We start from the raw sequence: 25,525 nt of genomic DNA, 5'->3' as shown, positions 1-25,525 counted from the left end.
ATATCAGCTTAGAACATCATTTTGATTTATACAGTGTAATTCTTTTTTTTAATTTTTTTAATTTTAATGTTTATTTATTTTTGGGACAGAGAGACAGACAGAGTGCAAGCAGGGGAGGGACAGACAGAGGGAGACACAGAATCTGAAGCAGGTTCCAGGCTCTGAGCTGTCAGCACAGAGCCTAACGTGGGGCTCGAACTCACCGACCGTGAGATCATGACCTGAGCCAAAGTCGGACACTTAACCGACTGAGCCACCCAGGGGCCATAATTCTTTTTATGATAGTATCTACTACAAATGTTGCACATTACATATGAAAGTTTTGCAGCTTAGATTTAAAAAAAACTATCATTTCATCATTCTGAGTATGAGGGATTGTGTCTGTGTTTCAAGTCTGACCACAGTAAATGATGCGACACAACAGCTCTGAACAATTTCCAGGAAGCCTGGCTTTACCCTAAGCTGAACCACCCCACCCCATCCCACCCCCCCGCCCTGCACCACCCATAGGCAAAGCAAAAAGAGCCTGTATGCATCACCTTCCCTTATTGCAGTCAACTTATAAACATGAGCTGGGCCCCATTTCATGGCATCCTGTGTACTTCTCAACTTTGCTGGGTCACCGCTCAGCAGAAGCAGCGTCATACCACCCATAGTCATCAGCCTGGCATGTCTTGGTGAGTCCTGGAAGGGGATGAAGGGAGGGGACACTATGGTGGAAATATTGGCCTGGAAGGCTGGGCATCCCCACAGCAGACTGCTCCCTTGGAGGCAAGGTGGACCTTGATGGTAAGGCTCAGGCCAGGCAGGGGAAAGAGAGGGAGGCCAAGTCTTCTATCGAGATGGACCACCTATCATGAGTCTTTCTTTCCAGAGTTCTTCATCCAAAGGATCTGTACACAAGTGGGTGAGTCTTTCCCTCCAAAACTTGGGTTGCCATGCACTCAGGATAAGAGTATCCCTATAACAGGAGGGCAGATGGCACAGGAGGCTGGGTGATGGGTTGACTGCAGGAGGCCTGATGGGAGAATCTCTTGTGAAATAGAAAGTGGGGGCCCAGGGAAACCTTAGTCTTAGTTCTGGTCCAGAGACCCTTCCTAGACTCTCTTCTCCTTGGCTGAGCCATGCTCTAAAGCCATCTGGAAGACACTGCTGCTCAGAGCTGAGATGTCTGGGAGAAGCCATCTGTAGAGCAGGGGATGCAAAAGGTGCCAGGAACAACAGAATGTCTGAGGACAAGACAGCCACTAAAGCTCCTCAGCACGCCCATGAGAGTAGGAGCCCCATGCTGCTGCTGACATTGTTCCATGGCAGAGGTACAAAATCCACATGCCAGAACCCCTGGAATTCCAGCATGTTCTGACATGGCTCTGTCGTGTAACATGCCTCATGTGTTCGCTGACGTGGCATTCACATAGGTCATTACTCTCCTCTTCAGTGTCTACTTTGTCTTCTTTTACGTAACAAACTTCACACTATCAACACCTACTAAGAGCCCACTATTCAGTGCTCACTCAGAATTCTCGGTCAACAGGTTACTTGTAAGAGATGCCGTGTCTCTGTGGTGTGGGGAGTCTTTGTGTGGCATGGGCACCCTTGGATTGGAAAGGAGACTTAGAGACATGGAAGGAGGGGGAGCCTCTGAGCTTAGGGAGAGGAGACCAATGCTGTGCTTCCTTCTCCCCCAGGTGGTCCTCCTGTGCTGTGCTCCTCCCTGTCTGCCTGGCCAAGCCCAGTGGTTCCTCAAGGACAATGTGTGACTCTTCAGTGCCACTCTCATTGCAGGTTTGGCATGTTCAGACTGTACAAGGTCACTGGTGCCCTCATTCCTGAACTCCACAGCATAATGTTGCAGGACAGCTTCCTCGCTGGCCCTGTAACCCCAGCACATGCAGGAACTTACAGATGTTGTGGATCCTACCTTGGCTCCTCCTCTGTGTGGTCACCACCCAGTGACCCCCTGTTGATTGTGGTCACAGGTCAGAGAGTCCTTCTCTAGAGGAACTATTTCCTGACCTGATCTTCCTAATCTCAGAGTTTCCTGGTGGGAGTGTCAGTCAGGTCCAATTATAACAATAGGAGCTGCTCCAAGGGCATTTAATGTATGTGGGCAGAATAATGGCCCCCAATGATGTCTACACCATAATACTCCAAATCTATGAATAGTCCAAGGCCAATTAAGGTTGAATATGGAATGAAGGTCATTAAGCAGATGACCTGGAGATGGAGAGATTATCCTGGATTATCCAGGAGGATTTACTGTAATTATAAGGGTAGAAGGAAGCAGAAGAATGAGCTTCAGAGTCATGCAGCATGAAAAAGACTCCACCAGCCATTGCTAGCTCTGACGTTGGAGGAAGGGGTCATAAGACAAGGAATACAGGCAGCTCCTAGGAGCTGGAAAAGACACAGGAGCAGATTCTCCCCTTGAGCCTTCAGAAGGAAACAGTCCTGTCCACGCTGTCCTTGATCCCAGCCCATAAGACCCATGTTGGACTTCTGACATCCAGAACTATAAGACAACAGATTGGTGCTCTTTTGAGCCATTATGTTTGTAGCAATTTATTACAGCAACAACAGGTAACCAATAAAGATACCTAGGTGAGGAACAAATTAGGAAGCCAAACAGGGAAAGTGAAGCTACTCCCAGCGATAGGTAAGGGCAGGATGTTGATGCCACCACTAGACTGCAGTGACATAATGGGGGGAGTGTTCCCAAAGCCAGGCTCAGGGGTGCCCTGTGGAAGCTGTGGCCTTGGAGAAGTCACAGACATGGCAGAAGATGTGCCCATCCCCACTAGGCACAGGCTTGGTAGGCACTGGGAGTTACTGTGGTACCTGCTTTACTGCTTAATTCCTGTCTCCTACCAGGGATTCCAACTCATCAAACAGAGCAGGAACTGGTCTGATAAAAGAGTCTGGAAATGCAGCCTGCAGTGTCATTCTCCCACTCCCACCATACAAAGCAGAAAAGGGGTCTGTGGGAAACAGGTGCAACAGTTAATGTGTCAAGGATGAGAACGGTGGTAATGGAATCTGGTGCTGTTTCTTCTGATGGAGAAGCAGAGCAAAGGAGGGGCAGAGACAGAGGGGGACATGCAGACAGAAAAAGACACAGAGACACAAAGAAGGAGGCGAAAGACAGACACAGGGGCACCCTCACTCATTTAGGGTCCCAGGGAATGGGGTGAGGCAGCGTCGCTCTTTGTAAACTTACAATGTCCATGTTCTTAGGAGTCTACAGAAAACCTTCCCTCTCAGCTCAGCCAGGTCCCCTGGTGAAATCAGAAGGGAACATGACCTTGCATTGTCGCTCAGAGATCTAGTTTGAAAGCTTCGTTCTTCACAGTGAGGAGCTATCCAAGGCCCCTTGGCACCTTCCCGGGCAGCCCCATCGTGAGGGTTCCCATGCTAACTTCATCATGGGTCCTGTGACAGCTGCCCATGCAGGGACCTACAGGTGCTTCGGTTTTCTGAATCACTCCTTCTATGAGTGGTCTACCCCAGCGACCTCCTGGACATCATGATCACAGGTGAGAATGTCCTGCTCCCATCCTCTTTGGGATACAGACAGGGTGTTCTAAGACTTGGAATCCCCGGGTGGTGATGAGGGACACGCACACAGGTTTTTATGCAGAGAGATAGCCTTGGCAAGAGCTACACCAAGAGAGACAATGACAGAAGGGTGACAGTACAAACCATTAGTTATAACATAAAGGACAGATAAGAGGCAGAAATAGGGAGTCAGTAGTGGACACAAAGAGTGAAGGAAGGGACACAGATGGGTACATTCACATCAGAGACAGGTGCCCTTCCACTCTGACTTTGTTCAGAAACCTGGGACAGTTTAGAACGTGGTTTCCAGTTAATCTCCACACCCTCTTCTCTACCAGGAGAACCTAAAGACATAGCATGTATATGACCAAGTTTTGAGGCCAGGTTGGCCTTTCTCAGGCTGATTCCCCATGGGCCCTAGGTCCTCTCCTCACGTGGCACCCACAGGTGTGGTATTCCCTCCTACATGACTTCATCCCATGTAGTTGAACCACAATGTGACCCTGGATACTATGGTCCCAGGTGGAGGAGACAGTCACTAGCTCCTATATGTGGTATGTTTTATGGGTTCCCAAAGCTGTTTCTTGGGCCAATGTTCAAGGTTGCTCGAGATGCTACAGGATTACTGAGGTGAAAGCCCACAGAAAGATGCAATCAGAGAGAAAGCAGAGTCAATGTACATCAATGGCCATATAAAGTCTTTCATGTAAAGAGACACAGAAATGCAATGTGTACACATGCACACACACACAGACACACAATGGAGGGGAGACAGAGAGAGACTGACAGATTGATAGACAGACACTGGCTCAGTGACACATAAAACAGAAGAAAGAAAAAGGGATAGAGAAGTAGACATAAAGATGAAGGGGACAGATAAAAGCCCTAAAAGACAGAGACCTGAGCGGGAGCACAAAGATAGAGAAAGACGATAATGTGGGGTAGATAACAGAGATCCCAAAAGAGAACTAGGGATATAGAAGCGGAGAAAGTCACCAAGACGGTGGTAATAGAGACAGACAGGTAGATAGATGATAGATAGATAGATAGATAGATGATAGAAAGATAGATAGATAGATAGATAGATAGATAGATAGATAGATAGATAGATAATAGATAATAAACAGATGGTAGATAGATGATAGATAGATAGATAGATAGATAGATAGATAGATAGATAGATATGGTTTCACTCTTATGTGGATCCTGAGAAACTTAACAGAAACCCATGGGGGAGGGGAAGGAAAAAAAAAAAGAGGTTAGAGTGGGAGAGAGCCAAAGCATAAGAGACTGTTAAAAACTGAGAACAAACTGAGGGTTGATGGGGGGTGGGAGGGAGGGGAGGGTGGGTGATGGGTATTGAGGAGGGCACCTTTTGGGATGAGCACTGGGTGTTGTATGGGAACCAATTTGACAATAAATTTCATATATTAAAAAAAAAAGGATAAATCATAGAAAAAAAAGATATATAGATAGATAGATAATGCAGAAAGAGACAAGATGAAATAAGAGACTCATGAAAGAAAAAGACAGATCAAACCGACAGATCCCACAGAGGCAGAGAGAGTAAGCCAACACAAAAAGGGAAAAGATGGAGGAAGGCAAGAACAGGAAATAGAGAGGTGGACACGAGGGGACAAAGTGGACATTAGGCTCTGGGAACAGGAAAGAGAATTCTCAGTCCAGGTGTGAAGTACCCTGTGAGCAAGGAAAAGCCTCTCTAACTGAACTGCCTCCGTTTCCTCCACGTCTACATAAGAAACTTTCTCTCTGGGCCCAGCTGGGTGCCGTGCTGTGTTCAGGAGAGAACATGACCCTGTCCTGCTGCTCAGAGAGCAACTTTGACGTGTACCATCTACCCAGGGACGGGCAGCTCCGTGGGCACCAGCTGGCTGAGGGGATGAGGGGCAGAGGCGCGATGGTGCATCCTGGGCCCACTTCCTTCTGGGTCCTGCAAAACCAGCCCTGGGCGGGACCTACATATGCCATGGCTCTTTCAACTCCTCTCCCTGTGAATGGTCAGGCCCAAGTGACCCACTGTACCTTTCTGTCACAGGTGAGGAAGCACACAACCTGCTCTGTGCCCAGTGATTCAGGATATATCTGAAGGCTATATGTGAAGGGTGTTCTACTGATAATGGGAGGATGCTTAGGAGTTCTGGAGAGAGAGAAACATAGATAAAGAAACAGGAAAGGAGAGACTGAGGACTCACCTCCAGCCTCCTCCTGTGCATCTTGCACAGAGACCCACACTGGGGGGTCTGTGTACAGAGGAAGATGGAAAGGGGTCAAGGCGGGCCCAGGAGGGGGAGAAAAGGGGCTCAGTTTGGGGATATCATAGCTTACATTGGCCCCTCACCACTACTCATTTCCCAGGAGCCCCTCCTGACCTCCCACCCACAGAGAGATCTCCAAGGTGGTACAGGTGACTTTGGGGAAAGATCAAGAAACCTCCTCTTAAGTAGAGAGGCCCCTTTCATCCCCAACCTCTCCTGTTTTCTCTCTGCATCTTGAAGTCTCAGGGATTCAGTCCCCAGGGATTATGGGGAGGGGTCCCAGGAGCTCCCAGAAACTCAGCGTTAGATGACAATGAGCTTCAGTGGGTAGAATATGGGCAACTCCACATCCCCACCTCTCTCCTGACTTGTCTTCTAGGAAACCTGTCAAGTAGTTGCCTTCCATACAGAGAACCAAACTCCAAAACTGGTAAGTGAAGGATCTCTTTTATCCTTGTTTGTAGACAAAGAGAAGCCTTGGGTTTGAGTGTTGGCTCAGCCACCTTCCAGCTCTGTGATCTTGGGCTCATTACCATGCTTTTCTGATCCCCAGACTCTACAATGGCAGAAGGGGTTGGGGTCAGCATGAGGCCAGTGAGGACTCTTAAACTCTAATTTTCTGCAGCAGAGACCTCCTCCAAAAGAAGAGAGTGAAAATAAACCTGATCCGCTTGCCAGGAATAACGCCATACCTGCTCTTTCCCCATTCCTAAGTAGAGATGAGAATCTGTTGCGACCGGCACAACAAACACCGAGATCAGGGTCCTGAGGGTAGGGGAATGTAAGAAAAAAAGAGAGAAGAGAAAGTTTGGGGACAGGAGTGTCCCCTGGGCTGATGGCCCAAGTGATGGCTTTATTGTTGCTGTACACAATCTTTTATAATATAAGACTCTTATGGATCAGGTCATTCTAAGAATAATCAGGTTTCACATAATCGCTGCCAACCAAAACATTTAGTTCTGTGTTTCTTGTGAATTTTCTAGACGGGTCACAACAAGACCTTGTTGATAAGATTGCTAGCAAAACACAATTCCCATGTTTGTTTCTATCTGACTCGGGGTAGAAAAAGGGAGGTAGCATTACTGCCAACACCTGCAGACCACAGGCTTCAGGAATTAACTTTCTCAGCCTTGATGAGGCTTTCGTATGCCATTGAAAGTGGGGGAATGGGAGGGGGAACCACCGGGTTGGCTGAGTCAACAGGGAACCGTTGCTCGACCCGGTCTCAGCCTGGCACCGGGGCCCGGCCCCCCACAAGAATCATGGGATCTTGGAGGAGAGAAAGGAAGAGAACAGCTGGTGGGGGTAGGTAGTGCTTAGAGAAGTTCCATTTGCCAAGAAATGAGCTCCTGTCAGGATGCAACACGGATATGCTTAGTAGAGTGAGGGAGAACTCAGAACCCAGTCTCTCACCCATACATGTGATTCCTTCATTTATTTGTTCATGCACTGTTCCAGTGCACATGTATGTCCATGTGCTGGATATGCCATAGGTAGTCATTTCCTATTGGTGCTATAACAAATTTCCACAAGCTCAGTACATTAAAACAACACAGTTTTGTTTTTTTTTTAGAAAGAGAGAGAGAGAGAGGGAGAGAGAGAGAGTGAGTGAGCATGAACAGGGGAGGGGCAGAGAGAGGGACACAGAGGGACCAAAGTGGGCTCTGCACTGATAGCAGAGAGACCAATGTGGGGCTTGAACTCACAAACCATGAGATCATGACCTGAGCCCAAATCAAGAGTTGGATGCTTAACCAATTGAGCCACCCAGGTGCCCCAAAACAACACAGTTGATAAAATGATCTCATAGTTCTATAGTTCATAGTTCTGAAATGGGTCTCATGAGGCTGAAACCAAGATGGCAGCAGGCTGCGTGCCTTCTGGAGGCTCTGGGGGACAGTCCACTTCCTTGCCTTTCCAGCTTTTAGAGCCTGTGTTCCTCTGCTCATGGTCCCTTTCCATCTTCAAAGCCAACAATGATTGGTCAAGTCTAACTGACATTGAACCACTTAGACCCCCCCCCCCTTCCTTCATCACATCTTCTCTATTAAGGACTCTTGTGATTACATTGGGGCCATCCAGATAATGTGGGATAACCTCTCAATTTTAAAGCCAGTGGATTAGCAACCTTAATTACATCTGCAACCATATTCCTCCTTGTCATGTAACATGACATAATTGCAAGTTATGGGAATTAGCACATGGAACTTTTGAGGGATGCATTCTTCTGCCTACTACCAATAGTAAACAGGATACCTTGGGAATGCATCTTGGGAAGCTGGTATTACAGCTTAAGTGGAAGGGAAGAAAATGAGAGCATGAATGGATGAATGATCAATTATGAGGAAACTATACATGAAAATTTAAATAAAGTGATAGATAGTGCTTTGTGGATGGTTTAGAGTGAGTGGCAGAGACTCACTTTTGGGCAGTATTAGGTCATGACCTTAATGACAAGAAGCGTTTAATTCTTTGAAGATTGTTGGAAAGATATCCCAGAGCTATCACCCAAGAAGACACTAAGGTGAGAATAATCTTATGCTCAAGGAAGAGTCTAAATGCTGCAGGGGAGGTGGAGAGAGTGACAAGATCAATGGAAGGAGACAGAGAGGAACCAGATTGTATAAAGGAGCTGAGTAAGAACAAGGAATGTGTGCTACATGTTCAGTCCCATTGCAAATCGTCTAAGCATCTACTGGGAATCCATATATGATTAATAGTGACTTATATGAAAATGGGTTGTAAGGCATATAACTGGGAGCCAAGAGACCACAGAAAATGCAATTGCCACCCTCCTGGTGAAGTGTGGTGCCAAGTTAGACACCAGATGAATGAAGTAGATAAATACAAGACATGTTCTTGAGGTAGAACCATTTGGAGGAGGTTCTGTTGGATCTGGTTTTTCCTAGTTGCTTGCTCTTGGATTCATTCATTCCTTTGTGCAATTAATTTTCACTGCAACTAAGCCTATACTTGTCAGGAGAGAGGAATCATGTGGGGGGAAGTGTGTGCAAATGAGGATGCTTAGTGTGACAGTATAGTATACCAGAAAGACAAAGGCACTTGGCTTCAAATAGTCATTTTTCTACTTCTGTATGATAAGCTCATTTATCTTCTATTTTATCCACAATAAAATGAGGTTAAATCTCCCCGTTTTAGGTTCTCTGTGTCGATGAGGTCAGGACAAAAACGTGAAAGCATTTCACATGCTTCTGCAACAGAGAAAGTGCTGTATACATGATGTAAATTGCCCCCACTCCATTCCGCTCACCTCAAACCTCTACCTCACCCCTACTTCCAGTCATCTGTGAACATATGATAGATCCCTTGGAGGTGAATACCAATACCCTTTTGAGTCAGTTCAAATCTTAGAGACAGGAACAAGCACTACTTAATTAAGACTGCTTAATTAAGAGTCAACTTTCCTCTTAATTCCCAAAAGGACTGGTTTTGTTGGATGAATGTACAACAAAATATGTTCAGTAATAGCTGGTAGAGAGGATCAGATGAGCAGTAACCTAATATATGACTCATGAGACCACGCAAAGCAAACACATCGCACTGTGCAGCCCTTGCTCACCCATTTTGTTATCATTTCCTGCCTGTACAACATAAAATAACTCTACTTACTTTTACTTTGGTTTCAACTTTTTCTTTTGTTAAAGAATTTAGTCTTTCTTTTGTTAAAGAACGTTGTTCAATTCAGGGTTGAGGTAGAGATACTGTATGTATTTATCCAACAATCAATAGATGGGAGGCAATCAATAAAGGAGAGCTACTGTGATTTTCTCCTTCTTAGATTCACATCTTCCTGCAGGTAACCCCAGACACTTGCATGCTCTGGCTGGGCCCTTTAGTGGCCATCATCTTCCTCACCATCCTTCTTTTTTTCCTCACTCATCGCTGGAGCCATGCCACAAAGAGTGAGTCTTGGGAAGAAGAGGCCAGTTTCCATCTAAGCAGAGCAGGGAGCTAGGATGAGAGTGCTCAGGTGTGAGTTCTCTGTTTGCAGGCTGATGCCTGGTTCAAGGCAGGAGCCACAGAGGTCAGGTTTTCTAGAGAGAACACCAGTGCCCTCCATCCTTATCAATGGAATGGAAATAGGGAGATATTAATGGGATGGGTCTGTGAACCTTTCGAGAGGTAGAATTTCTTTTTTTTTTTTTAACGTTTATTGATCTTTGAGAGAGAGAGAGAGAGAGAGAGAGAGAGAGCATGAGCGGGGGAGGGGCAGAGACAGAGGGAGACATAGAATCTGAAGCAGGCTCCAGGCTCTGAGCTGTCAGCACAGAGCCCGATGCTGGGCTCAAAGTCACGAAATGTGAGACCATGACCTGAGCTGAAGTTGGACGCTCAACTGACTGAGCCACCCAGGCGCCCCTAGAGAGGTAGAATTTCTGACTCTACTTTTTGGTAGTAATTCCAGGCAATACTGCACCTCTCTGGTTCCATCCATGTTGCTGCAAATGGCATGATTTCATTCTTTCTCATTGCCAGGTGGTATTCCATTGTGTATGCTGAGTGAAATAAGTCAGTCAGAGAAGGACAGATATCATATGTTTTCACTCATATGTGGATCTTGAGAAACTTAACAGAAGTCCATGGGGGAAGGGAAGGGGAAAAAATAGTTACAAACAGAGAGAGAGGGAGGCAAACCACAAGAGACTCTTAAATACAGAGAACAAACTGAGGGTGGATGGGTGAGTGGAGGAGAGGAGAAAATGGGTGATGGGCATTGAGGAGGGCACTTGTTGGGATGAACACTGGGTATTTTTTGTAAGCCAATTTGACAATAAATTATATTTAAAAAAATACTGCACCTCTGTGCATGGGTATCTGTATCTATTAAATGAAGACCCAGAAATGCCCTTCCATGTGTTTTTGATGACTTCTATTCCCTACAGATGCTGCTATAATGAACAGAGAGCCTGAGGTGGACATAATGGTGAGTAGGGAGGTAGGTCCTCCTCAGCTCACCCTCTTCAGTGCAGTCTCACTTCCTCCTACTGCCCACAAATGTGTGCACACCGTCCTTCCCATTTACCATTATGCAGGATCCTCCAGCAGAAGACGCACAGGAGGTGACATACACAGAGTTGGGTCATTGCATTTTCACACAGCAAAAAACCACCCCCACTTCCCAGGGGCCCAAGGAACACTCGAGTGATGCCAGTGTATACATGGAATTTGTAAGGCCAATCAAGGCTTGAATCCTATGCCTGAGCACACCCAGAAAGACCCTGAGGAGGCTTTAGACCCATGGACGCCATAGCTCTTTCTGAAACCTCGCTTGACAACTCCGTCCTAACAACAAATTATGTCTTCAGATTCATCTCACCCTAAGATGAGATAAAAACCTCAGGACCCCCTAGAAAACATTCGTAGGATTGTTGTCCTTGTTATTCTCATCTCTACCATCTATTCCCTAAGTCCTCTGCCCTGCTCTGTGCTATGGTTGTGTTATGGTAAAGGGTAGGAGCTGATCCCTATTGATTTTGACTTTGGCTTCCTTGCTGTCTGGCTCCATTGGACCCTGTCAATAGAGACCTCCCTGTAGTTATGCTGAGTCAATTTCTTACTTAGTGCTATCTTTAACTGCTACCATTTATATAACTCCACCTTAAAGTGAATTATCTACATACTGCCAAAATCAAGAATTATGATATTAAGAATTCTCCAAGACCATTTGCCTGTGACAGGACCAAATATCTTACCCATGAATTAAGACACGATGTATAGTGTGAAGTAATGTGTCCCCAGGCTAAGACTGTAAATAATTTTGTTCTTCATTGTTTACAGGGTAAACAACTGTATTGCTCTCACAGGCTAAAATGTGAAACACACTAGGGGGTCAGAGATGTGTTGTTTTTTTTAATGTTGATGGTCTTTTCTCATTACAGAAAAGACATTCATTCTTTGTATAAAAGTTGGAAAATAGATACAGAAAAAAGAAAAATCACCAATAAATTTATCATCAGATAATCATTTTAAACACTTGTTGCTTTAATTTTGGCTTAAAGTACTCATGTGTGTGGTTCGACAGAATTTTACGCATTTGCACCTTTGCAACCACTACCTGTGCCAAAATGTAGAATATTCTTAACACCCTAGAAAACTTTCTTGGCCCTTTTTGTGGGTAAGTTCTGACTTCCGTTACTATGCTACTATAAACAAATAAACAAAGCTATCATCTATCTACTATTAATCATCTTTCTTCCTAGCTATTACTGAATTTCACCTACATGGAATCATATACTATGTATTTTTGTGACTGGCACCTTTCGTTCAACATTATATGTTTGATATTTCATCACATCTTTGCATGTGAAAAATTATTTTCCATCCTGTGTAAGAATCCATTGTGTGACTATGTCACAATTAGGTATCTAGTTGTGGTGAGTGTCCCAAACTCTGATGCCTTAATTTCTCACACTCTTATGTCCTTCCAGAACCATCCAGATAGATCTACCCAATCTTACTGGAATCCGGGAAGCCATGCTGGGGCAGGTCCAGGCATCCTCAAGTGAGAGATACTGGAAGCTCTGGTGGCCAGAGAGCACCTGGCTGGTGTCCTCAGCATGGAGTCTGGCTCTCGCCCATCACCTTTGCAGCTAACTCCTTCAGGGCACATTAGGGAGTCCCACGCACCCCATGTTTCAATTTAGTATAGACGATTGCCCCCAAGGCTCAATCAAGGAAATCCAGTAGCAGGATGTGGATCTATCAGGATAATTCTGGAAAAAACAAAACAGTGCAAGAAATTAAGACATCAGAGTTTGGGAGACTTGGCAATATTTTGGATGCAGAACTAGCATCAAAGTTAACCTTGTTAGAGATCAACAGTGAAAATGACAGTTTCTGTGCAGCAATGACAGGAATTCACATTTTTGAGCACCTCTTCAACAAAATCTGTTTCACATATATTTCTTCAATGAATCTTTCTGTAAAATTTATCAGGGCTCCTTGTTATCTGTACTTTGCTAAGTAGGGAAATTCAAAGAGATTAAGTACCTTGTCAAAGGTCACACAACATGGCATGTTTGTTGACCATGATGGGGCCCCAAAAAGAAGACCCCTGAACCCAACCACTGTCTGGTGAAACCACCTCCTGTAAACATATATCATACCTTGGATTTAGGGGATTGGTCCAGGTATGGACTTTAAGACACACTTGGGTTTTGGAACCAGGGGAGACCTTGGGCTTGGCTCAAAAATATTTCCAGGAAGTCAGATATTTTTGTTCAGCACATGTTGCAGGGAAACCAAAGCTATTATTGAGAAAGGAAGTTGTTCAGCTTTCTCTATCAACAGTTTGTAGAGGGACCTAAACAAGGATGAGAGGACCTAACAGACAGACAGCACCCGTGCATGGGTCAGTTCTGTGGGGCTCCTGGTTTCTGCACAACAGAGGTGTACAATAGCCAAGGAAGGAAAGTAAGTGTATTAGGTCCTACTGAGATCTACAAGGGGAGGCATGGGGGAGTTACCTGGAACTCCCCAGAGACTGGGGCATGGACCCATAGCAATCACATGGACAACTGAGGTTTTCCACAACCTCAGTTTGAACACAAGGTTTCAGCTTGGATGCTAGGGTTAAGGCAAGAATTTGGAAAAGAGTTTAAGTCTCCATGTGACTTCTCTTACAGTGTTATGAATGAATATGAGAAGGCGAATCCTTCTCTCAGACCACAATGTCCTCTTTCTCAGTAGAGAAGTAAGAGGCTCCTTCCAGGGCACCTGGGAGGCAAAAAAAAAAAAAAAAAAAAAAAAAAAAAAAGGTGTTTAGGGATAAGTTTGATTCTGAGAACAAGTTGGCTGTTGAGATCCCAGGGAAGAGAAGATTAAAGAAAGGTTTTGGGGATTTGTGCCTAGAAAGATGTTCTAGAGACCTTCCCACTGGAATGATCTAGGTTCTGTGACCCTAAATGGGGTCTACATTCTGTAGAGCCTGAATTCCTCAAGGAAAGGATGCTGTGGAATGCATGAAGTTCAGTAATGTCCCAAAGCAAGTTCTGGTTCCTCAGCCTACACATGCCAGCAGACAACACAGGACACTTGTTCTCAGCTGGGGCAACATGGCTGTGTCCACACATGGACCATTATAATAGTGTCTGGAGACATTTTTAGTTGTCACGACTGTGGAGGGGGTTCTACTGGCATCTAGTGGACAGAAGCCAGGGATGCTTGTCAACATCCTGCAATGCCCAGGATGGTGCTCCCTGCCCCCCACCCCCGCACACACAGCAGAGAATCACTATCTAACCCTGTCAATAATGTTAAAGTTGAAAAAAAAACCCAAAACCTTGTCTAGGATGCAATGCTGGTCACCATTTCCAAAAACTAGCTGAAAAATGTGCCATGAACCCCTGGAAAATGTGTTATACCCTGAGATAAACTCATTTTTTACAGCGATAAAGCCATGTTTTATTAGACAGTGACTCTGTGTGTGTGTGTGTGTGTGTGTGTGTGTGTATAGTAACATTTCCATGTACCCTCTGATATACAATATCAAATATTTCACATATCAGAATATACTAAGAAAAGTAGGTTTTGCCATTTATCAAAACATATCCCTCATCTCTTTTCAGTTCCGCATTTCCCTCAAGAGTAAGTTCTATTGCAGAGGGCACCTGTTGGGATGAACACTGGGTGTTGTATGGAAACCAATTTGACAATAAATTTCATATTAAAAAATAAAATAATTTTTTAAGAAAGAGTAAGTTCTGACTTCTGTCGCTATGTTACTACAGACAAATAAGCAAATTCACCATCTGTCTATCACTGGAATATAACGTGTTTGTCATGTTCATTTTGTCCCAGGATGAAGTGACCAAGTAACCCTAGCATCTCCCCTGAAGGGTCCAAAACATGCTTCAGAGATGGATATTTTTTGGAGGTTTAGCATTCAGATTTTGCTTTGTGCTTTCTTAGGTGCAGTGTCTTTGGCAAAGTCACTTCTCTTAAAGACTCATTTTCACTATTTTTAAAATCTGTCAGTGGTGTCTTCCAAAAGATGGGAGAAGCCCAGGACACTTGGTGTATTGAAAGGCAAGAGTGATGTATTACAGTTAAAATGAAGTGTACTTGGTAGAGAATTTGATTTGGAATATTTGGCTTCCCATTCTTGAAGAATTAGTGATGCCAGGAGTCTACAGCTAACTACAGCTAGTCTACATCTAACTATCTATATACCCCACTATCTGTATCTACATGTATAGATAGATGGAGATATGGATATACGGATAAGTATAGGCATAGGAGTTTCTTTCTTTACAGATGATGAATAGCTCCTGAAAAGATTCCCCTACATGCTGGCATTGAGAAAATCCCAGTGCAAGAGTATACTCTCTTGCTAGTCAAGCCCAAGTGGATATACTCAGTCCCTGAATTCCAGAGAAGGTACATGGGTCCATAACAGGCAAGGCCACATGGCTGTTGACTAATGGTCCAATGGAGAAGAACCTCTGTCCCTATGGCACCATCTTACATTCTGCCCCAGAGCCTTCCACTTGGTTGTGGGATCTGGTTTGAATAAGGATTTGAGCCCATTAGACATTGGTCAAGGAAAACACTCACTTCTCATCGGAAATTTAAACAGGACGTTTGGTCTCCTTCAGACCCCACCCAAGAGCTATCCAGAGCTAAGTTCTTTAGGAAGGAACCATTACTTGTGAGGCAATAGATGTAGGAATTCTCCGACAAGGAACTCTTACCTCATACTTCCTGCTGATTTATCTTACTGTTTTATGAGGATCTGTCATTCTGCTAATGTGCCCCAACAAGAGACTAACTGGGCTGAGGTTCTGACAGAATCAGGGCCCCCAGAGACACCATCCATCTCTGTCTCGGTGAGTCCTGTAATGCAAGTGGGTCAGGGGGGGAAGATGTCCCAAAACTGTCCATGTCCTCTTACTATGAGGACTCAGTGACTTTAGTGGCTGCCAAGGAGATTCTGGCCTCCTTAGTAGAGAGTTGGGCCTTGTTCAGATGTCTGTAACTGTGTTCAAGTCCAAGTGGCTTGTGGGGCCTGTTCAACCCACATCATGCTGTCTAGAGATCCATGGTGGGTCCAGAGTTCCTATAGATGAGAGCCTTGTGTCCTGGAATCTAGGAGGTAAAACTAAAAGATGAACCTGAAAACTATCCTTTCGGGGGAAAAAATTGACACCCTGCATGTCATTAGTCAGCATGAATTGGAACAAGGACTACTGTTGAAACTGGAAAACTGATCTTTTGTGAATCTCTCTCTTCCAGTGCTCTGTCTGAGCCAGAATCTTTGGGCACAGGAAGGTAAGTGTTCCCCTAAATCTTTCCCAGACACCTTCTACTTTGGAACAGAAGGGTTGAAAAGACAGTCAAAAGCCCAAATGAATTCCAATTTTATTCCCCATTTAAGCCATCTCTGCTGTGCCCCCCTCTCCAGACCCCTCAAAAGCATCATACTCAGCCCTGGGTTTAGTGATTGCTTCCATGAGGCTGTCGGTTCCATATCTAAGACATGTATTTCACTGAATGTTCACAACTCCAAGGGTGAGGAAGTTGGGAGCCATCAGTGATTGCCCAATATCTGTCCCTATGTCAGACCTACTTGTTTTCACAACCTGATTCTCTCCACTCTCTCCACTTTGCTTCACTCAGAAAGATGTTGCCTTAGTCCTGCCCTCCTGTGCAGTCTGTGTACTAGTATGAAGTAGCTCTCAATTACAACTGTATAGTCAGTCACCTCTGTTACTGCCTTGGATGGAATCCCATGTCTATCCATGTCTTTTCTCTTCCAGTTCCTTCTAAAGACTGTAGTCTGAATTACTTGTGTGTTTAAAACACAAGTATGTTTATCACCTTCATAGAACCCATCAGGGGTCTAACTTCAGATAAACCTACTGACATGGCCATGGCCGTGGCTCCCTAGCTGTGCTGGGCTGCTTCTGCTCCCCCAAGCCCATTTTCCATTCTCCCACTGAGTCTCTGCTTCTCAGTCACTCTGACCTTGTTTTCATGTGTCCCATACTTATTTGTACTTTATTATCCAGGACCTTCTCCTGTTGTTCCTGTGATCTACAATGCTCCTAACCTGTCTGTCCACATCGCCTAGGCTACTCATCTTCATGTATCAGCTGAACCCTCACATCTGTTATCAGATTTCCAAGATCTGTGTCTCTGTACTGCAGACTGTGTGTCATGACCTGTGATTATATACTTGCCTATTTTGTTAATGTTTATTTTTGAGAGAGAAACAGAGCACAATGGGAGAGGAGCAGAGAGACAGGGAGACACAGAATCCGAAGCCTCCAGGCTCTGGGCTGTCAGCACAGAGCCCGACGCAGGGCTTGAATTCACAGACTGCGAGATCGTGACCTGAGCTGAAGTTGGACACTCAACCAACTGAACCACAAGTGCCCCTACACTTGTCTATTTTTAAGAGTAGTACCTGACATTTCCCATATTATCATTCCCCTAAAGGTCTTAACCAGGTTGTTTAGGTCAGGGTTTCCCAACCTCAGTCCTATTGACATTTGGGAGCAGGTGTTGTTTGGAGGGAAGTCCTGTGCATTGTAAGATCCCTGGCCTTTACCCAGAAGATGCCAACAGTGCCTTCTGCCCCCATGTGACAACCAAAAATGTCCCTAGGCATTACCGAATTGTCCCCCGGGAGGCAAAATTGCCTCCTGTTGAGAACCACTGGTTTAGGTCATTATATTAAATAAACATTGTATCTGCATTAATGGAGATATCCATGATCTCTTCATCTGTTTTGGAAGAACAAAAGCATGGAGGTATTGGTGAGTGAATACTATTAAATAAAAGGAAGTCCTGCAATTTTTGGTAAATACAGTCAACACCTTCCACAGCCACCTATAGCAAGTTGGTCTTCCTTCACAGCAATCCTCATGGGAATGGCACATTCCCTTTCTACCCCCCCAACCCCTCCTCACAGAGCTGCAGTTGAGCACACCACTATCAGCTCTAAAAGAGATGATACGCCTTGATAAAGGAACCAGCAGGCTTGGAGTTGTTCATGAGGGTTGCCATGGCAACGGAACACCAAACAGACTTTGTGGCAGACTAGTGGTTGCTAACGGCTGTGGGAAGGTAGAGTGGGGAGTGACCTCTTGGTGTATACAGGGTCTCCTTCGGGGTGATAAAAATGCAAGAAGATAGAGGTGATGATTGGACAACATTGTGAATGCGCCAAATGCCACCGAATCATACACTTTAAAAATGGTTAATTGTATGTTATGTGAACTTAATCTCAAAAAGAAAATGAACATGTGAAAAGGAAGGGGTTCAGTTCCTCAAAAGGCTAAACATAGAATTAGCATGTGATCTAACAATTCCACTCCTACATATACAACCAAAGGAATTGAAAACAGGAACTTGAACAGAGATTTGTACACCAATGGTCACAGCAGCATTATTCACAATAGCGAAAGATAGAAACAATCCAAATATTCATTGGCATGAGTGGATAATCAAAATGTGGTCTACACATACAAGGGAATGTGACTTGGCCATCAAAAAGAAGGGTATTCTGACACGTGGTACACATGCATGAACCTCGAAGATATTATGCTAAGTGCAGTACACCAGACATGGAAAAACAAATACTGTATTTGATACGGGGTACCTTGAATGGGCAAATTCATAGACAGGAAGTAGATCAGATGTGGAAAGAGGGAGTTATTGCCTAATAATTACAGAGTTTCTGTTTGGAGTCATGAAAAAATTCTGAAAATAGAGGTCATGGTTGTGCAATATGATGAATGTAATTAATTCCACTGAACTGTACATTTAAAAAATGGTCGAGAGGCACCTGGGTGGCCCCGTGCATTGAGCAGCTGACTCGATTTCAGCTCAGGTCATGATCCCAGGGCCATGGGATTGAGCCCCGGGTTGGGCTCCATGATGAGCATGAAGCCTCCTTGGGATTCTCTTTCTCTCTCCTTCTGCCCCTCTGTCCCACTCGTGCTCTCACTTTCTCTAAAATAAAAAAAAAAATTAATGGTTGAAATGGTGAATTTTATGTTATATATATTTTACTACAATTGAAATATACCAAAAAAAGGAAAAGATTTTAAAAAGGAAGGAATCCTGGGTCTTTCAGACCTTAACTTATTTGCATTTCCCCCACAGATAAGAAAAGCACTATAGTTTCTCCATGGCTGGCACCTGACTCTGGGCTCTATTTTCTTCCAGGGTGTTTTCCCATTCCTATTATATCTGCCACACCTGGTTCTGTGATTCCCTGGAATGAGTCTGTGAAGATCCTGTGTTGGGGGACTCCTGAGTCTTACTTGTACCAACTGGAAATCCTGAGAAACTCCACATTTGAGGTGGTAGAGAAGAAATTGGGATTTCAGGAGAAGGCTGAATTCCTCATTAGCCACATGAATACCAACACTGCAGGGCGTTATCAGTGCCAATATAGGAAAGAGTACAAATTATCGGAGCACAGCAAAACCCTGGAGCTGGTGGTGACAGGTGAGGACACATCCAGCGTCTCCAGCCCTTGGGTGTTGTTTCTTTCTTATTCTTTCAAAGGCTTTACTTTTAGAACAGTTTGGGTTTACAGAAAAGTTGAGAAGATAAGACAGAGGCATTCCCATAGACCTGTCACCCACTCTCCCCTGCTGTTAACATCTTCCATTAGTACGGACTTTTCTTCCTATTAATGAACCAATATGGATAACTTAGCATGCACTGAAGTCCACAGTTTATTTAGATTTCCTTAGCTTTTATCCAGTGTCCTTCATCTGTCCCAGGATCCTATCCCACGCTGCATAGAGTTATCATGTCTGCTTAGGTTCCCCTAGGATGTGGAAGTTTTAAGGAGTGCTGGTCAGGTATTTTGTACAATGCCCCAATATTGGAAGTTGTCTGGTGTTTGTTTTGTTTTTTTTTTTTAATCTTAGTTTTTTTTAAACCTAAGTTTACTTACTTTTTTTTTTAAATGTTTTATTTATTTTTGAGACAGAGACAGAGCATGAGCAGGGGAGGGGCAGAGAGAGAGACACACACAGTATCCAAAGCAAGCCCCAGGCTCTGAGCTGTCAGCACAGAGCCCGACGTGGGGCTTGAACTCAAGAACTGTGAGATCATGACCTGAGCCGAAGTCGGACGCTTAACCGACTGAGCCACCCAGGTGCCCCGTTGTCTGGTGTTTTAAGACAAGGGTCATTAGATCACTGTGAGGGAGACCACAGAAGCACAGTAACATTTTCACCACATCACACTGAGGGTACATACCATGCAAATGAATATGGCTGTTGATGCTGAGATTGAGCACCTGGCTGAGGTGGCATAGGCAGGTTTCTCTCCCAACCCTTTCCATATGGAAGGAAATCATTATATGCAGCCTGTACCTGAGGCGGGTGAGGTAGTTATGCTCCCTATGCTCCCTGCATGAATCCAGCCCTTGGTTTTAAGCCCTCTCTATTCAAGGTGGCTTGACCCCGTGCTTCTAGAAGCATCTTTTTTCTAGAAGAGTCCACCCTGAATTTCTACCTGCTGACATTCTTTTTACATAATGTCGACTCTCTCTGTCCCTGACATAGCTCCTCAAATTCTTTGGATACTATCCGCCCTTTTCCTTAACATGTGGCTTGTGATATTGTGATTTATAGTAAGAACTATATATATGGTCTTCATTCCTGTTCCTGGCACAGAGCTCCTAAATCCCTTGGAATTTCCTGATTTATATGAATGACAAAGATGTTTTGATATTCCTAACAACCCCCTTTTGACCACTCCTGAGGTTATGTCAAAGAGATAACTTTTGGACTACCTCCAAGGAGAGGAGAGGGGGTGGAGATTGAATCAATCACCAATGGCCAAAGGTTCAATCAATCATGCCTATGTAATGAAGCCTCCATAAGAACCCAAAAGGAAAGAATCCAGGTTGGTAAGCACAAGGAGGTACTGATAGAGCAGGGAACAAGGATATGGCACCTGGGCCTTATTTACCTCTACCATTTGGCTGTCCCTGATTTCATCCTTTAGAATAAACCAGTGATCTAGCGGGTAAACTGATTTCTTGAGTCCTATAAGCCATTCTAGCAAATTAAGCGAACCCAAGGAAGGAGTTCTGGGAACTTCTGATTTATAGCCATTCCGTCAGAAGCACAGGTGACAGCAAGGGCTTGTGATTGGCATCTGAAGTGGGGGTGGTCTCATAGGACTGAGCTCCTAACCTATGGGATCTGAGGTTATCTCCAGGGAGATAATGTCAGAATTAAGTTGAATTATGGGATGCCCACTGGGTGTCTCAGAATTTCCTGGTGGTGTGGGGGAAAGCCCCACAGGTTGTAATTGGGAACAGAATCATGTGGGTCTTGTGGCTTTAGAAACAAGATCTCTATCTCTTGAAAATGGTATCTCACCCAAGTCTCACAGGCTGCTTGTTTGCTCAGCCCTGTCTGCAATAATTTGGGACAGAGTATATGTCCTGGGGTAGGAAAATGGGAAGTTCCCAGCTCCCATTCCTTTGAATCAAGGAATATCAGCATCTTGCCTTCCCTTAGGATGGACCCAACATGAGTGTTGAGGATAAAGGGAAAAGGATGAAAAATCTTGCTAATAGCTCACTCTCTTTTCTTTAAGGCTTGTACGACAAACCCTCCCTCTCAGCGGTGCAGGGCATGGTGGTGATGCTGGGAGAGAATATTTCCCTGCAGTGAAGCTCAACAGACATCCCATTTGATAGATTTTTACTGACCAAAGAAGGAGGAGCCACCCTGTCACAGCACCAAAATGGGGTACACCAAGGCAACTTTATTCTAGGCCCTGTGAACCACAACTTCTCAGGGAACTAAAGGTATTATGGTTGGTACAGTGGCAGCCCTTATGTGTGGTCAGCCCCCAGTGATGCCCTGGGGCTTATGGTCACAGGTAGGTGCACCCCAGCCCAGCCCTGAATCCTCCTCTTGGGGCCTTGGCATTAGGCAGGAATATGGAAAAGTACACTGAGAAAAAACAGTGGGGTAGTAGAGGGCCATTAAGCAGAGGACTGTGAAGAGAAAAAGACTTTCATCCACATCCCATTCAACATTCACATCCTCTCCTAGAGTTCTGTAGACAGCGCCCTTTAAAAACGTGGTCTGGGGGCACTTGGGTGGCTCAGTCAGTTGAGTGTCTGACTTCGGCTCAGGTCATGATTTCACAGCTCATGAGTTTGAGCTCCGAGTCTGGCTCTGTGCTGACATCTCAGAGCCTGCAGCCTGCTAAGGATTCTGTGTTTCCCTCTCTCTCTTTCTGCCCCTCTCCCACTCATGCCCTCTCTCTCTCTCTCTCTCTCTCTCTCTCTCTCTCTCTCTCAAAAATAAATAAACATTAAAGAACAATTAAAAAAAAAAACATGTGGTCTGTTGAGAATGGAGAGTCCAACGTTTAGAATCATGTTAAGGGGTGTGGTTGAGACATAGATCCCAGACACCACCTTAGACTAACCCACTTCTCTTTTTTCATATGCTTAGCTGCATCTGGGAACCCTTAAACTGACCTTCAGTACTAGACTCCACTCTGAGTGATTGGCTAGAAACTCTAGCATAAGCCAAATTATTATACTGTTTGCATTACTCAGCTCAGCGAGAGAAGACAAGTTCGAGCAAAAGAAAGTAACTGCAGACCACTGAGTGGGGCGACCGCATTCATCTCCTGTGGCCACTTTGTCCAATCACTCCACAAGCTGAGCAGATACAGTAGTCATGGCTCTGTAAGATCATGCAGGCTAGAGTGCTCTTTTCATTTAACAGTGCATGGATAGTTGGGCATCGATGGAGGAGGAGCGAATCAATTAGCCTTTTTCTTTAGATAGTCACCTTGTCTTGTTTTAAAAATCATCTGTCCCAGTGTTGGGATGATACTATCTTGTATTATCTTCTAATCTGAAAATCCAAATCCGTTTGAAATTAATTTCTGTATTTATTAATGTCTATTTATTTTTGAGAGAGGGAGAGGGAGAGCACGAGTGGGGGAGGGGCAGAGAGAGAAGGGGACAGAGGGTTTGAAGCAGACCCTGCTCTGACAGCGGGGCTTGAACTCACGAACCATGAAATCATGACCTGAGCTAAAGTCGGACTTAACCGACTGAGCCACCCAGGTGCCCCTAATTTCTGTATTTTAATCAGAGAGAGTTACTACAATTTATGAGCACTGTAATCTCACAGTACTTTATTAATTCCTGGCACATAGGCCTATGAAGCCCATATAACAAATGAAGAAAATTTTCTTAAAGTTTCAGTGAACAGCAATGTCTAGTGAACAGTCACACAAGAGTGGAGATAAATTTTACCAAAGATTATATGAAGACTTTCTCCTAGCTACTTCCCAGATACCAACAGTACCATATCCTTTGTCATGCATGGAAGAGGAACACCAATTGTTATGTGGGGTGAGGAAAGTATAGAGAAAATGTACTATTCTGAATACATGAAGGTGTTGCAAGGCTGTGGGTTTTTAAATTTAATTTATTTATTTAAATTCAAGGTAGTTAACATACATTGTAGTCTTGGCTTCAGGAGTAGAACCCAATGATTCATCACTTACATATGATACCCAATACTCATCCCAACAAGCGTTCTCCTTAATGTCTATCACCCATTTGGCTCACCACCCCACCCCACAACCTCCTCTCCAGCAACACTCAGGTTGTTCTCTGTATCTAAGAGTCTCTTATAGTTTGCCTCCTCTCTGTTTTTATCTTATTTTTCCTTTCCTTCCTATATGTTCATCTTTTGTGTTTCTTAAATTCCATATATGAATGAAATCATACGATATTTGTCTTTCTCTGACGGACTCATTTCGCTTAGCATAATACACTTTGGTTGGATCTATGTTGTTGCAAATGGCAAGATTTCATTCTTTTTTATCACTGAGTAATATTCTATTGTATATACATACCACATCTTTGTATCCATTCACCAGTCAATGGGCATTTGGGCTCTTTCCATACTTTGGCTATTATTGATTGTGCTTCTATAAACATTGGAGTGCATGTAGGGGATATAGCTCAGGAGCAGAACATTTGACTGCAAGGCTTTGACTAGACTTTGAGGGAAATTACTACATGAAGAGGGATTCAAGAGCCAACACAACATCCCCATAATCACCTCCTTTCCTGTTCACAAGATGCCCCTTGGATCCAGGCTCACAGACTAAGTATGGCACTCGTGAATGCATGAGCTTATTGGGGGGGGGGGGGGGAGGGTTAATGGAAGCACAAATAGGGAAATGAGCTCCTTTTCAGGGCTCTGTGTTGGGATGAAATGGAACATGACCAATGATTGCTCATCTCCTTTGAATTATGTCCACAGATATAATGAACCAAGATTACACAATGGAGAATTTGATCCGTATGGGCATGGCAGGACTGGTCCTTGTGGTTCTCTTGGCCATAGTCATTGGAAATTGGCACAGCCATAAGGTTCCAAACAAGGAAGACTGGCCAGATTTTCCTGAACTGAGCCGGAGTAAACACAAATGTCAGACTGGACCTTTGCACAAAGCCTTAAGAGACACCAGGTAGCCACCTGTCACTGAAATAGAAATGAGTCAGCACTTGTGGAGCCCTGCAGAACTACTGAGAGAACATAAGGGAGAAAGAGGCACTGACAATTTTGGATCCATTTTCAAACCAATCCAATCGTATTCTCTTATATGTATCTAATACAGTTGTACACCACTTTTCTAGATTTGGTGATAAAATCCTTGGTACAGTCTTGTCTGTGATAAAAATTATTCAACGTATTCCTAGTTCTCAATCCTGACTTTTTTTCCAGCCTCTACAGAAGGTCTGGCTCAAGACTTTAATCTGTCTTAAATTTATCAGCCAAACCAGGTACCCTTACATCCTCCTAGGTAAGACCTTAACATTCAGAATGCCATTAATTATTAATACCACCAATTAATTATTAATACTGTCCATTCAACATACCATATTTCCCATGACATGAGTGCTTCTAGTTTTCCCTACGATGACATCTGCGTATTAACACATGCTTTCCCTGTTGTTAAAAAGACTTTCCTGTTCTTATGAAACTAACATTTCAAGATGTCTCATGCCTCCAATGCAAAGTTGATAGACTTGTGAAAACAGCCCCAACAAGCATCTCCTCTGGGTTATCTCAGTCCTTTGAGCTGCTTAGTCTATGGAATCATCTCTTTGTAGTATCTATCATGAGGTATGCAAAACATAAAATACTGGAAATATTTATTGAGATTATGAACAAATAAGTTGATGAAGGACATGTTAGATATTGGGCCAGATAAAACCATGAGGAAGTGCCACAGTTTCAGAGGAAAGCTAATCAGAGACTTTACATCAGAGCCAGGATTTGGACCTGAGAGATGCAATGAGATTTGATTCCACAGAGAGATAGGATCAACCTCACACACTTGGTTGTGTCCACACCAGGGCCTTGTGTGGAAAAGCATACTGTAAACCTGGGAATAAAAAGACCCTCCCCTCCTAGAAAAAGACTACGTTGTCTGGTAGCCATGATGACAAAAAGCCGGCCGGAGCCAGTTTTTCACCCATCAGCAATGACCACTCCCCTCAATGAAAAACGCCCTGGTGATTCAACCAATCAGCTCCTTGCTTCTAAATGTCAGCCAATCAGAAACAGATTTACTTCAGTAACTGCACCTGTGAGTGACAGCCAACCCTTCAGAAGGGAAACAAAAGTAATATAAAAACAGGG

The 25,525-nt window shown here is 44.3% G+C and overlaps 2 protein-coding genes across 2 annotated transcripts; both read left to right on the top strand.

Annotated features, from left to right (window-relative positions):
* The first annotated feature begins 476 nt into the window (after positions 1 to 476).
* Positions 477 to 13,609, top strand: KIR3DL3 (killer cell immunoglobulin like receptor, three Ig domains and long cytoplasmic tail 3). The gene is given in 12 exon segments (XM_053905766.1): positions 477 to 677; positions 875 to 907; positions 1,689 to 1,979; positions 3,235 to 3,498; positions 3,501 to 3,533; positions 5,304 to 5,455; positions 5,458 to 5,611; positions 6,211 to 6,261; positions 9,649 to 9,677; positions 9,679 to 9,754; positions 10,736 to 10,788; positions 10,886 to 13,609. Coding segments are annotated over 12 exon segments (1,383 nt in total). The 5' UTR covers positions 477 to 586; the 3' UTR covers positions 11,042 to 13,609.
* On the top strand, positions 13,523 to 25,525 carry FCAR (Fc alpha receptor). Its single transcript, XM_053906463.1, is given in 7 exon segments — positions 13,523 to 13,545; positions 15,642 to 15,679; positions 16,086 to 16,121; positions 19,026 to 19,310; positions 21,429 to 21,716; positions 24,140 to 24,347; positions 25,240 to 25,525. Coding segments are annotated over 7 exon segments (936 nt in total). The 3' UTR covers positions 25,298 to 25,525.

The sequence above is a fragment of the Panthera pardus genome, unplaced genomic scaffold (assembly GCF_024362965.1).
Source record: "Panthera pardus isolate Hobbes unplaced genomic scaffold, ASM2436296v1 HiC_scaffold_18, whole genome shotgun sequence".
Lineage (NCBI taxonomy): Eukaryota > Metazoa > Chordata > Mammalia > Carnivora > Felidae > Panthera > Panthera pardus.
This window is presented reverse-complemented; position numbering and strand designations above follow the sequence as displayed.